We start from the raw sequence: 13939 nt of genomic DNA on the forward strand, positions 1-13939 counted from the left end.
CTCTCCTTTGTTCCCATTATCAGGCCGCTCCCTCCCCAGTCTCTCATACCAGAAACCAAGCCATCATCCTTGAATTCTCCTTTTCTTCCTTCTCTATACTCTCTCACTCCTGTCTCCAAAACCCATAGTGCCTTTCTCTTTTTCATATCCTTCCTTCCACCTTGCCCAGTGTCTAGACCTTCTCAGTTTTCAATGAAAGCTTGTTGAATTCTGATTATTCCAAAATTAAAATTAAAATCTTTGGGATTATTGGTTTTTTAACCCTTATAAGGTTAAGACATTACCATATTAAACTTAGGAACATGACATCCCAATTAATTAATTATGATATTCACTTGTTCCTAACATGTTGCTTTTTTCTTTTAATACAGCCTAAAGGGTTTTTTTGTTTGTTTGTTTTGGAGTTTGTTTTTTGTTGTTGTTTTATTTTGTTTTGTCTTTTCCAGCTTCATGAATTAAGAGAAGCAACTCCATGCTGAGCTCATTTGCTATCCAGTGACTATCCAAAGGCATTTTCTAAGAACTTCCGGTTGATTTCAGTCTTTTTTTTTTTTTTTATAAAGAAGAAGCAGTTTTGCATAATTTTATTTCTTCACCTTTGACTATTTCTATTCTCAATTTCACAAAGTTCTACAGGATGCCTGCTCTGTCCCTACCATTAAGCTGGGCCTTTGAAGTGAGCAAGCCTAGCCAATATCTTCAGGCAGCTCATAGTCCAGGGGACAGCATGAAATTGGAGGGATTTGAGCAGCTGAAAGTACAAAGCAGCAGACACATGGGCTCCCTGGTGTTCTACAAGACTGTGCAAATCAGTCGTATTTCCACTAAGATTGTTGATAAAGGGTAGAATTTTTATTTTATTTATTTGTTTGCTTATTTTTCATTTACTGAGGTGCCGGGATCAAACCCAGGGTTTTACACATGCTAGACAAGTGTTCTACCTCTGAGCTATACCCATCTTCCCTAGCCATGTGGCAGGGAATAGGCATTTGAGCTCACTGCCTCCTGGGTGCTACTAATTGAGGGAAGCATGGTTATGAGGGGCTGGCTTGGCCCTCCAAAGACCTCCTCTGCTTTCAGCCAAACTGGTGAAAGCCTGTGTTCTGTCTCCTCCTGCCAACCCCAGCCAGCATCAATTATAATAACATTGCAGTTTCCTTTGTTATACTGTACTTGGTTGAGTTGCTTGTGATCCATATTAAAAAGCAACTCTTCTTTAATCTCTGTAAATTTTATCAAAGGAAGATGTTACTGACATTGTTTGCTGCATTGTGCAATGGACCTTATAGGATTAGCCTTGGGGAAGATTTATTTCTGTATTTAGTATGGCTGGAATAGTTTGACAAGCAGAATTTTTTGTTGTTTAATAAAATAAATACCAAATCTCTTAACTTTCTGAATTTTCAGCTAAAGAGGTTAGTGCAGACTATAGAACTTCTTGACATGTGGCTATCTTTTTCCTCTTCCTTTCTTGCCTCATTTGTCTTCTCTGGGGTTCATTTATCGTTGTAAAGTCACTCAAGTGACTTTATGCTGACGAAGCCAGCGTGGTAATGAGAAGAACTCCTGCCTGGAGCTTACAGCCCATGAACGATCTAACCTGTTCTCACTTCCCTTCAGCTGTCTTGGGGCTGGGACTACTCAGGCTCATCAAACCTGGGAGAGCTGAAGCTCCTGCTGGAGGAAGCCGTCATGCTGCGACGCCTCAAATCAGATGTCCTTTCTCAGCTGCCAGCTAAGCAACGCAAGATGGTGGTGGTCGCCCCAGGACGCATCAGTGCCAGGGCCAGGGCTGCCCTGGATGCTGCAGCCAAGGAAATGACCAAGGACAAAACTGTGAGTGCTGACCTGGAGATGGGCTGGGAGACAGACGCGTCCGTAGGTGTTACTTCCTACATGGTGCTCTGTGCACATGACCCTAAGTTCTCTCAAGTTGCCTTTCCATCACCTTTTTTACCTTCCTGGGCAAGAACAGCCAGATCATTTTATTTCTCAGTGTCCCTAATCTGTTTTAAAAATCTCTTGTTAATTCTCGTTTTTATACTTGGGTGGATTGCTGTTGACAGATAGTCATAAAAAATAACCTCAGGGCAAAGGCAGGATGGTACTGTATATTCTGAATCCCTCAAAGAAAGATGAGATTTATGCTTAGTGTACTTTGAGTATGCCTCAGTACGGTAACAGTTGTTAGACAATTAGTCCTACATGTAGTTCGTACATGTGTTATCCCTCTAAACCACATCTAGTCATTTGCTTTAGTCAAAATAACAAATGGACATCTATGCCACAAAGCAGAATTCTTGAACCCTGTTAGCCTTAGGAGTCCTTAATTGCAACTGTTTATGGTTGGCAAGACATTGGCATCCCGATTTTATAGAGAGGGAAACTGAGGCTGACAGAGATTTCAGTTTGCCCAGATTATCATGGCTGTTCCATGACAGGTGAGGTTAGAACCAAGTCTCTTGCCCCTATAATTTAGGGCACTTCTACTATGGTGGTTTTATCTTTTCAAAACACTTTTATTTCATACTTATCTTTAGTGCAATTAAGTAATCTGTACCAGCTCCATTTCTGTCTCTTTGGATAAAACCTTGTTTTTTTTTTTTTTTTTTTTTTTTCATTTTTCTTTTATTATTCATATGTGCATACAAGGCTTGGTTCATTTCTCCCCCTGCCCCCACCCCCTCCCTTACCACCCACTCCACCCCCTCCCGCTCCCCCCCTTAATACCCATCAGAAACTATTTTGCCCTTATCTCTAATTTTGTTGTAGAGAGAGTATAAGCCATAATAGGAAGGAACAAGGGGTTTTGCTGGTTGAGATAAGGATAGCTATACAGGGCATTGACTCACATTGATTTCCTGTGCGTGGGTGTTACCTTCTAGGTTAATTCTTTTTGATCTAACCTTTTCTCTAGTACCTGTTCCCCTTTTCCTATTGGCCTCAGTTGCTTTTAAGGTATCTGCTTTAGTTTCTCTGCGTTAAGGGCAACAAATGCTAGCTAGTTTTTTAGGTGTCTTATCTATCCTCACCCCTCCCTTGTGTGCTCTCGCTTTTATCATGTGTTCAAAGTCCAATCCCCTTGTTGTGTTTGCCCTTGATCTAATGTCCACATATGAGGGAGAACATACGATTTTTGGTCTTTTGAGCCAGGCTAACCTCACTCAGAATGATGTTCTCCAATTCCATCCATTTACCAGCGAATGATAACATTTCGTTCTTCTTCATGGCTGCATAAAATTCCATTGTGTATAGATACCACATTTTCTTAATCCATTCATCAGTGCTGGGGCATCTTGGCTGTTTCCATAACTTGGCTATTGTGAATAGTGCTGCAATAAACATGGATGTGCAGGTGCCTCTGGAGTAACAGTCTTTTGGGTATATCCCCAAGAGTGGTATTGCTGGATCAAATGGTAGATCGATGTCCAGCTTTTTAAGTAGCCTCCAAATTTTTTTCCAGAGTGGTTGTACTAGTCTACATTCCCACCAACACTGTAAGAGGGTTCCTTTTTCCCCGCATCCTCGCCAACACCTGTTGTTGGTGGTGTTGCTGATGATGGCTATTCTAACAGGGGTGAGGTGGAATCTTAGTGTGGTTTTAATTTGCATTTCCTTTATTGCTGGAGATGGTGAGCATTTTTTCATGTGTTTTCTGGCCATTTGAATTTCTTCTTTTGAGAAAGTTCTGTTTAGTTCACATGCCCATTTCTTTATTGGTTCATTAGTTTTGGGAGAATTTAGTTTTTTAAGTTCCCTGTATATTCTGGTTATCAGTCCTTTGTCTGATGTATAATTGGCAAATATTTTCTCCCACTCTGTGGGTGTTCTCTTCAGTTTAGAGACCATTTCTTTTGATGAGCAGAAGCTTTTTAGTTTTATGAGGTCCCATTTATCTATGCTATCTCTTAGTTGCTTTGCTGCTGGGGTTTCATTGAGAAAGTTCTTACCTATACCTACTAACTCCAGAGTATTTCCTACTCTTTCTTGTATCAACTTAAGAGTTTGGGGTCTGATATTAAGATCCTTGATCCATTTTGAGTTAATCTTGGTATAGGGTGATATACATGGATCTAGTTTCAGTTTTTTGCAGACTGCTAACCAGTTTTCCCAGCAGTTTTTGTTGAAGAGGCTGCTATTTCTCCATCGTATATTTTTAGCTCCTTTGTCAAAGATAAGTTGCTCATAGTTGTGTGGCTTCATATCTGGATCCTCTATTCTGTTCCACTGGTCTTCATGTCTGTTTTTGTGCCAGTACCATGCTGTTTTTATTGTTATTGCTTTGTAATATAGTTTGAAGTCAGGTATTGTGATACCTCCTGCATTGTTCTTTTGACTGAGTATTGCCTTGGCTATTCGTGGCCTCTTGTGTTTCCATATAAATTTCACAGTAGATTTTTCAATCTCTTTAATGAATGTCATTGGAATTTTGATGGGAATTGCATTAAACATGTAGATTACTTTTGGGAGTATCGACATTTTTACTCTGTTGATTCTACCAATCCATGAGCATGGGAGATCTCTCCACTTTCTATAGTCTTCCTCAATCTCTTTCTTCAGAAGTGTATAGTTTTCCTTGTAGAGGTCTTTCACATCTTTTGTTAGGTTTACACCTAGGTATTTGATTTTTTTTGAGGCTATTGTAAATGGAATTGTTTTCATACATTCTTTTTCCGTTTGCTCATTGTTAGTGTATAGAAATGCTAATGATTTTTCTATGTTGATTTTATATCCTGCTACTTTGCTATAGCTATTGATGATGTCTAGAAGCTTCTGAGTAGAGTTTTTTGGGTCTTTAAGGTATAGGATCATGTCGTCTGCAAATAGGGATATTTTGACAGTTTCTTTACCTATTTGTATTCCTTTTATTCCTTCTTCTTGCCTAATTGCTCTGGCTAGGAATTCCAGTACTATGTTGAATAGGAGTGGAGATAGTGGGCATCCTTGTCTGGTTCCTGATTTTAGAGGGAATGGTTTTAATTTTTCTCCGTTAAGTATAATGCTGGCTGTAGGTTTGTCATATATAGCTTTTATAATGTTGAGGAACTTTCCTTCTATTCCTAGTTTTCTTAGAGCTTTTATCATGAAATGATGTTGGATCTTATCAAAGGCTTTTTCTGCATCTATTGAGATGATCAAGTGGTTTTTGTCTTTGCTTCTGTTAATGTGGTTTATTACGTTTATTGATTTTCGTATGTTGAACCACCCCTGCATCCCTGGGATGAAGCCTACCTGGTCGTGGTGAATAATCTTTTTGATGTGTTGCTGAATTCGATTTGCCATTATTTTGTTGAGGATTTTTGCATCAGTGTTCATTAAGGAGATTGGCCTATAGTTCTCCTTTTTGGAGGTGTCTTTGCCTGGTTTTGGGATAAGTGTAATACTGGCTTCATAAAATGTGTTTGGCAGTTTTCCTTCCCTTTCTATTTCATGGAACAGTTTAAGGAGGGTTGGTATCAGTTCTTCTTTAAAGGTCTGATAGAATTCAGCGGAGAATCCATCAGGTCCTGGACTTTTCTTTTTGGGGAGACTCTTGATTGCTGCTTCAATTTCATTTTGTGTTATAGGTCTATTCAGGTGATTAATTTCCTCTTGGTTCAGTTTTAGATGATCATATGTATCTAGAAATCTGTCCATTTCTTTTAGATTTTCAAATTTATTTGAATATAGGTTCTCAAAGTAGTCTCTGATGATTTCCTGGACTTCCATGGTGTTTGTTGTTATCTCCCCTTTTGCATTCCTGATTCTACTAATTTGGGTTTTTTCTCTCCTCATTTTAGTCAGGTTTGCCAGGGGTCTATCGATCTTGTTTATTTTTTCAAAGAACCAACTTTTTGTTTCATTAATTGTTTGTATGGTTTTTTTTGTTTCTATTTCGTTGATTTCAGCTCTTATTTTTATTATTTCTCTCCTTCTATTTGTTTTGGGATTTGCTTGTTCTTGTTTTTCTAGGAGTTTGAGATGTATCATTAGGTCATTGATTTGGGATCTTTCAATCTTTTTAATATATGCACTCATGGCTATAAACTTTCCTCTCAGGACTGCCTTAGCTGTGTCCCATAGGTTCCGGTAGGTTGTGTTTTCATTTTCATTGACTTCTAGGAACTTTTTAATTTCCTCTTTTATTGCATCGATGATCCATTCTTCATTAAGTAATGAGTTATTTAGTTTCCAGCTGTTTGCATGTTTTTTGTCTTTACTTTTGTTGTTGAGTTCTACTTTTACTGCATTGTGGTCAGATAGTATGCATGGTATTATTTCTATTTTCTTATATTTGCTGAGGCTTGCTTTGTGCCCTAGGATATGATCTATTTTGGAGAAGGTTCCATGGGCTGCTGAGAAGAATGTATATTGTGTAGAGGTTGGATGAAATGTTCTGTAGACATCTACTAGGTCCACTTGATCTATTGCATATTTTAGATCTTGGATTTCTTTATTGAGTTTTTGTTTGGATGACCTATCTATTGATGATAATGGAGTGTTAAAGTCTCCCACAACCACTGTGTTGGCGTTTATATATGCTTTTAGGTCTTTCAGGGTATGTTTGATGAAATTGGGTGCGTTGACATTGGGTGCGTACAGATTGATGATTATTATTTCCTTTTGGTCTATTTCCCCTTTTATTAGTATGGAATGTCCTTCTTTATCTGGTTTGATCAATGTAGGTTTGAAGTTTACTTTGTCAGAGATAAGTATTGCTACTCCTGCTTGTTTTCGGGGGCCATTGGCTTGGTAAATCTTCTTCCAGCCTTTCATCCTAAGCATATGCTTATTTCTGTCGGTGAGATGAGTCTCCTGTAAGCAACAAATTGTTGGATCTTCTTTTTTAATCCATTTGGTCAAACGGTATCTTTTGATGGGTGAATTAAGTCCATTAACATTAAGTGTTAGTACTGATAGGTATGTGGTGATTCCTGCCATTTAGTTATCTTAGTTGTTTGAAGGTTTGATTGTGTGTACCTAACTTGATGTTACTCTCTTCTGTCTTGCTTTTTCTTATCCTGTGGTTTGGTGCTGCCTGCCTTTTCATGGTTAAGTTGGGTGTCACTTTCTGTGTGCAGAATCCCTTGCAGAATCTTTTGTAATGGTGGCTTTGTGGTCACATATTGTTTTAGTTTCTGCTTATCATGGAAGACTTTTATTGCTCCATCTATTTTGAATGATAGCTTTGCTGGGTAGAGTATCCTGGGGTTGAAGTTATTTTCATTCAGTGCCCGGAAGATCTCACCCCACGCTCTTCTTGCTTTTAATGTTTCTGTTGAGAAGTCTGCTGTGATTTTGATGGGTTTACCTTTGTATGTTACTTGTTTTTTCTCTCTCGCAGCCTTCAATATTCTTTCCTTAGTTTCTGAACTTGTTGTTTTAATGATGATATGTTGTGGAGTAGTTCTATTTTGATCTGCTCTGTTTGGTGTCCTGGAGGCCTCTTGCATTTGTATGGGAATATCTTTCTCTAGATTTGGGAAATTTTCTGTTATTATTTTGTTGAATATATTACGCATTCCCTTCGCTTGCACCTCTTCTCCTTCTTCGATGCCCATGATTCTCAAGTTTGGTCTTTTGATGGAGTCAGTGAGTTCTTGCATTTTCTTTTCACAGGTCTTGAGTTGTTTAATTAATAGTTCTTCAGTTTTTCCTTTAATTACCATTTCATCTTCAAGTTCTGAGATTCTGTCTTCTGTTTGTTCTATTCTGCTGGATTGGCCTTCTGTTTTGTTTTGCAGTTCTGTTTCGTTCTTTTTTTTGAGGTTTTCCATATCCTGGCTGCTTTCTTCTTTATTGTTGTCTATTTTTGTCCTGAGTTCATTTATCCATTTATTCATTGTGTTCTCTCTTTCACTTTGGTGTTTATACAGTGCTTCTATGGTTTCCTTTATTTCTTCTTTTGCTTTTTCAAATTCTCTATTTTTATTGTCTTGGAATTTCTTGAGTGTCTCCTGTACATTTTGGTTGACCCTATCCAGTATCATCTCTATAAAATTCTCATTGAGTACTTGTAGTATGTCTTCTTTTAAATTATTCTTGTGGGCTTCATTGGGTCCTTTGGCATAGTTTATCTTCATTTTGTTGGAGTCTGGCTCTGAGTTTCTGTTCTCTTCATTCCCCTCTGGTTCCTGTACTAATTTTTTGCTGTGGGGAAACTGGTTTCCTTGTTTTTTCTGTCTTCCTGTCATTGTCCTTGGTGTTGTTACTGTCCCTGTACTGTGTGTAATTAAGTATTTTCTAGCTTGTAATAATAACAATGGTAATATTGAGAATGGAAGAGTGAGCTGAGATGGAAAGCAAGAAGTTAAAGAAAAGGGGAAAACAAATATACAGACAAGAGGGAGAAAGCAGAACAAGGTATCAGACAAGAGAGTTTCAAAGGTATAAACAGGGAGTGTTAGTGTACTAATAGACAGTAAGCTGAACAGACAATAGAGTGACAGAGAGAGGATTGAAAATCAAAGATAAAAAAAATAAAAAATAAGTATATGAAAGTAATATCTATTTATAAAAATGAATTAAAATAAAATGGAAATAGAAAATTAAAAAATAAAAAAAATTTAAAAAACCCAAAAAACTTCCAAGTTTATATGCAATGCAATTTCAGTCTTAATAATTTGGATGTCCGTCTCAATCTCCAGTCCTGGAGTTGGTGCCTCAGATGTTGTTCTGTAGTTGTCTCATCAAAGGGGATGCATAAAGTAGAACAAAACTACACTCACACACACACAGAAGAAAAAAAAAAAAAAAAGCCCCACCAAGTGTCCCCAGTTCAAATGCAATACAGTTTCAGTAAGTTTTTCGGCTTGCAGGTGTAATTCGGTTGTTCTCTCATCAAAGGTAGGGAGAAAAAGAAAAAAAAGCGTCTGGAGGCAGTTCTGAGAGTGGTATCTGCAACTGTGGCTTGCCTGCCTGCTGCTCTCAGCCTGTAGCTGGCGGCGTTATTTATGCAGATCTCTGGGGTGAGCTTAGCACTCACCTGGTCCCACAGGCTTTGTTTGCTCAGAGTTCTCCTGTGCGGTGGCCTCTGCCACAGGCTTTTCCCTTTCCAAGCACTGGGAAAGGCGACACTGCCCCGCGTTGTCAGGCCTGCGTGTTTATTTACAGTTCACGTGGGAAGTGGGTCTTCCCTCCTCTCACAAGCGTCCCGGCTCCTGGTTGCTGGGCGCGCCCCGCTCCCGCCAGAGCCTCTCCGGCCCGCCTGGCTTGTTTATTTACAGTCCCGGGAAGGAGTCCCTTCCCCCAATCTTCAGCGCTCAGGGCGCCCCACCCTCTTTCCAGCGTGTCTTAACTGTTCTTATTGCTTAGTACTCAGTTTCTCTTTTTTCCCGGGTGGCAGTCAGTCTGTCCAGGGGGCTAGGCTGCTCTGGCCCAGGCTTGTCTGTGGCCGCGGTACCGCGAAGCTCACCTGGTCCGCCTCTTCCCAAGCCGTATGGGCGCCGGCCACTGGCGGCCCGGGGGCCTCCTCGGTTCTCCGTTTAACGTGAAGTGGAGATTCTCTGCGTCGGCTGGCATCGTCCCGAGGCTGCTGCAGTCAAGGGGACACAGAGGCTTTGAGGCTGGGACGCCTGGAGCCTTGCTCAGCTGTGGATCCGGACACCAAATATGATGGCGCAGAAAAGCTGGATAAAACCTTGTAATTTTCATTAGCAGGAAAATAACGATCACTGATAGTTTTTGACATTATCACAAGCATTATCTGGGCCTGATATTATCCCATACCAAGAAACTTAAATACAAATGAAATCCCAGTCTTCTGGAGATTATGAAATAAATAAAAATGATAAGAGAGAAAGTGTATAACATTTTTAGTGTTATTTTGGCATGTGATGAGCAAGACTAGCCTGTAACTTTTAGAAATGGAGGCGAACCAGGGCTTTGTTACTAGAGTCAGTCTTGGGGGTCCTTTCTGATTTGTAGAGATAAAAATTCAGTGAATAGAAAAACTTTTCTCAACTTCAAGTTTTTCTTACAACCTTTTTTTAAATCTTTCATATCTGTTGACTTTTGTCTACACTGAACACCATCAGACAAGAAAACCAATGAACAGGGACAGCAGATATAATATTAAAAGGAAAATTGGGGGTATAGCTCAGTGGTAGAGCATTTCCCTAGCATGTGGAAGGCCCTGGATTCCATCCTCAGCAACACAAAAAAAAAAAAAAAGAAAGAAAGAAAAATTCAGGCATGCAGTATTTTTAGTAGCTTTGGATGCAGTGATTTGATTGTTTATAAAATTATTTTTGTTAGTAAAGTTGTTCCTTGTGTGTGTGTGCAGTGAAGTAAGTCTATCAGTCTTTCTTACCCTATACATTGTCCACTTCCTGAACCAATCTGAGAACAGCCAATGTAACTAACTAAAAAAGCAATTTGTGGCCTTTTGAATTGAGGAGAAAAGTCAACATTTATTAATCAGGCAACAATTGTGATTTGTGCAGTACAGCCAAGAAGAAAAAGAAAGAAATAGAATTGTTAGGGATTTATACTCGTACAGCAAGTTCTGAAAGCCTTTTAAAAATTTCTACCAACTTGCATAGCTCTGCAAGTTAGATGAGTGACTCTTTCCTAAAATGCCTTCACATGTAACCTAAGAGTTTGATTTCTGAGTTTATTGGTGACATGAAATTAACTAAGATAAGCCATGAAAATTAGGAATGTTATGTGTTTTATAACTTTGGGTAACTATGCAAATCCCTTAAGTTTGGAGGAGATATTTTAACATTTTCATATCCAGAAAAAGGGAGCCAAATCCTGCCTTAGTGTTGGAAAAGGGTATAAGGATAGGGCCAGTTGCCTAGAGATCTGCCTTTTGGGTGATTATCATCTTCATCTATTAAAACCCTGGAGTCTTTACACTTTCATACATTATGAAAATAAAGCCTGACTTGTAGTGTAATGCTTGAAGAATCCAGCTGAGAAAGAGCCCAGACAAATGCTTAGTCCAGCACTTGAGGGTTGTTATCTGCTTCCCTTGAGTCTTGGGCAAATTAAGCATTTATCCCTAAAAGACAGAAACTGAGTTGGTTCAGGTAACTTCATTGTAGCCAGATACTAAATTCTTTAGGATAAGTCCTTGAAAACCTGATGCCTTTTTGTATTCTTCAATGTAAATACATTTTTATGCTAGAAGATCCAAGTAGAATATGAATTTGTGGGCTTTGTGCTTTGAACCGTCAAAACTCATACTTGTAAGTACAAAGCTGTTTCTAAGCTGTGGATCCCGTTAAGAGCATCTTGCTAACTTCATTCTGTAAGGAACCAGCATCAGCTGGGAATTGAACTAGATGGCCAAAGATACCGCTTCCAAACCCTGACTATCTGTGAAATCCTGAGTTCAAAGTTAAATGGAGAATCATGTTTTCATGGTTGTAGTGAAATAAGGAGGCCTTCTGGCTCTACAGAAAGTACTCCTCCCCTAGTTTTTACTTATTAACCCCAAGTTTCCCTGCAGTTGCACACATCATGGTGGCTCTGCCAAGCATGCCTGACCTGCCTCTTGAGAACTGATTCTTTGTTCCTGCCACCTTTCCATCTAGAAGACTAGTTTAAAAAGCTTTAAATCACAGAAGCCAAGGCAAAGTAGCCAGTTTATAAAATATAATGTAATGAAAACATCTTCTGAACTTTTCAGTTGAAATAATAGATATCTCTTCAAAGGCTAAGGAAAGCTGACTATAATCTTCTTTTGTCTAAAGCCATTTTTTGATCAAAAAGAGTGGGAGCAGAAAAATAGACCAAGTCCATGCTGACTTCCCAGTGACAGTATGAGTTCATCCAAGTCATTTGTCAGTCTTTTCAAATTTCCAACATAGAAGAATAAATTTGAAAACTGCAGTGGGTCTAATTTAATAAGAGTCTAGGAAGCAGGAACAAGGAATGCAGGTTATTTAAATTTTCCTTGCCTATAGCTGGCAAAAGAAGTGAGATCATTAGTAAATAATATGATAACTACCCAGTTTGGTATAGTTTTTCTTTTTCTGATAAAATCATTGATTTATCTCATATTAAAAGTACACAGGGCTGAGGATGTAGCTCAGTAGTCAATCACTTGCTTAGCATATGCAGGGCCCTGGGTTTGATGTCCAGCATTGGAAAAAAACAGTAAAGAAATGGGCTGGGCACAGTGGCTTGTGCCCAGCTACTGGTAGGTGGAGCAAATCACAGTTCAAGACCAACCCAGGGCAAAAAGTTAGCAAGACTCCATCTCAACAAAATATACTGTACACAGTGGTACACATCTGTAATCCCAGCTACTTGGGAGATATATGTAGGAGGATCACAGTCACAGGTTGGCCTAGACATAAACAAGAGACCCTATCTGAAAAATAACCTAAGGCAAAAAGGACTGGAGGAGTGGTCTTGAGTTAAAGCCCCACTACTGTCCTCCCCCAACAAAAGAAGAAAAGTGCTTATAAAAAGTAACACGTATTACAATGAATAACACTTTGAACATTTCCTACATGGCAGGCTTTGTGCTTTTATGTGTATTAGTCATTAATTCTCACCATCAGAGTCTAAGCCCAGGTATTTGGGCTCCAGACCAGAAGTGCTACAATTTCTGGTTCTGCTATTTAGAAGCAATGTGACAAGCAAAATCACTCAAATTTTTTTGCCTTAGTTTCTTCATTTGTGCAAATAGAGAAAATAGTACCTTCCTCATGGCAGTCTTCATTATTGAGTTAATATATATTTCTTAGAGCACTGTCTGGCCTATAATAAGCTATGCATAGTGTTAGTTTTTATACTGTATTATAAAAAATATTATCTTTGATATCATATAATCTTGGCATATAGCATTTGAATATTTTTCTATACTTACATATGTATATATGTGTATTTTGCTTTAAAATGTATTTACTTACATAATTACAAATAAGCATTTCTATATAGAATATATTGTTATATATGACTATATAACAATATATTCTATATAAAATATATTTGCTATATACAAGTATATAATAAACATGTATTTTAAAAGAAGAATTGTGATCATACAAGCATGCATCAAGTGGGCAAGAAAACAGGCTGCAAAACCATGTGATGAAGACTTTTCCATGTTGAGTATTCTTTTAAGACATAGTATTTTAAGTCTGTATAGTCTTTTTTTACATGACAATAATGTAATTTTGCCAACCATTTTTTAGTTTAAATTATCTTCACTCAATCACTAATACCAAATGGAAAGAGTAGCCTATGTATGAATTTGTGCACATCTGATTATAGCACTAGGATAAATTTTAAGGTTTATCTGCTGAACCGCCGTTTGGGCATATTTTTAGAGAGAGATTTTTGGTATGCGTCACCATGTCATTGCAAGGGTCAGCTCATTGTGCTCTCCCACCCGTGTAATGAAAGTATTTGCCCTCACAGCTCTGGGTACTTCATCTTGAGGCAACGTTTCTGGAAGCACTTTTCACCATTTCTCCAGCTGTATGTGCTCCCTTCCTTTCTTGTCAGGAGGTGTGGAATGAGTGAGTGAATAAGTACAGATGGGAGGCATGGGCAGTCTGAAAGACGCAGGAGTAAGGATAAACCAAGGATGACAGCAACTGAGATAGCCTGATTAAGGCAGGCATGCTATGGACAAGGTCTCCAGATGAAGCCTGCTCTGTCCCTTTGGCACATCCTCCTAGGAATCATAGATCAGAAGCCTTAATCTGCTGCAGGGGACCCTTAGAAGTCCATGAGGTCACCGCACAAGCAAAAAGTCATGTGTCCAGAGCTTCACAAGACTCAAAAGTGGGCTTGTATCCTAGACAGAAGTTAAAACACAGTGCTGTGGAGTTGTGTCTTCACCCCTAGTTTCCAGGAAATCTGAGATGTTAAATTGAACTACTGCCTCAAAGGAGGAGGGCTGGTGCTGTCACTGCCATGGCACATGTAGAAAACAAAAGGGACCCACTTCCCAGTCAGTGCCTCTACCTATTCCTGTGGGTCCTGAGGATCTTTC

General features: G+C 38.9%; 1 protein-coding gene across 4 annotated transcripts in view; it reads left to right on the forward strand.

Moving 5' to 3' along the window:
* The window catches only part of Smarcal1 (SNF2 related chromatin remodeling annealing helicase 1), a 72498-nt gene that overhangs the window by 43450 nt on the left and 15109 nt on the right, over positions 1 to 13939 (forward strand). For all 4 annotated transcript variants that reach the window (XM_074071675.1, XM_020170155.2, XM_074071676.1 and 1 more), the window contains one exon: positions 1621 to 1836. In XM_074071675.1, coding sequence (XP_073927776.1) covers positions 1621 to 1836 — 216 coding nt within the window. The remainder of the gene's footprint in view (positions 1 to 1620; positions 1837 to 13939) is intronic.

The sequence above is a fragment of the Castor canadensis genome, chromosome 4 (assembly GCF_047511655.1).
Source record: "Castor canadensis chromosome 4, mCasCan1.hap1v2, whole genome shotgun sequence".
Taxonomy (NCBI): domain Eukaryota; kingdom Metazoa; phylum Chordata; class Mammalia; order Rodentia; family Castoridae; genus Castor; species Castor canadensis.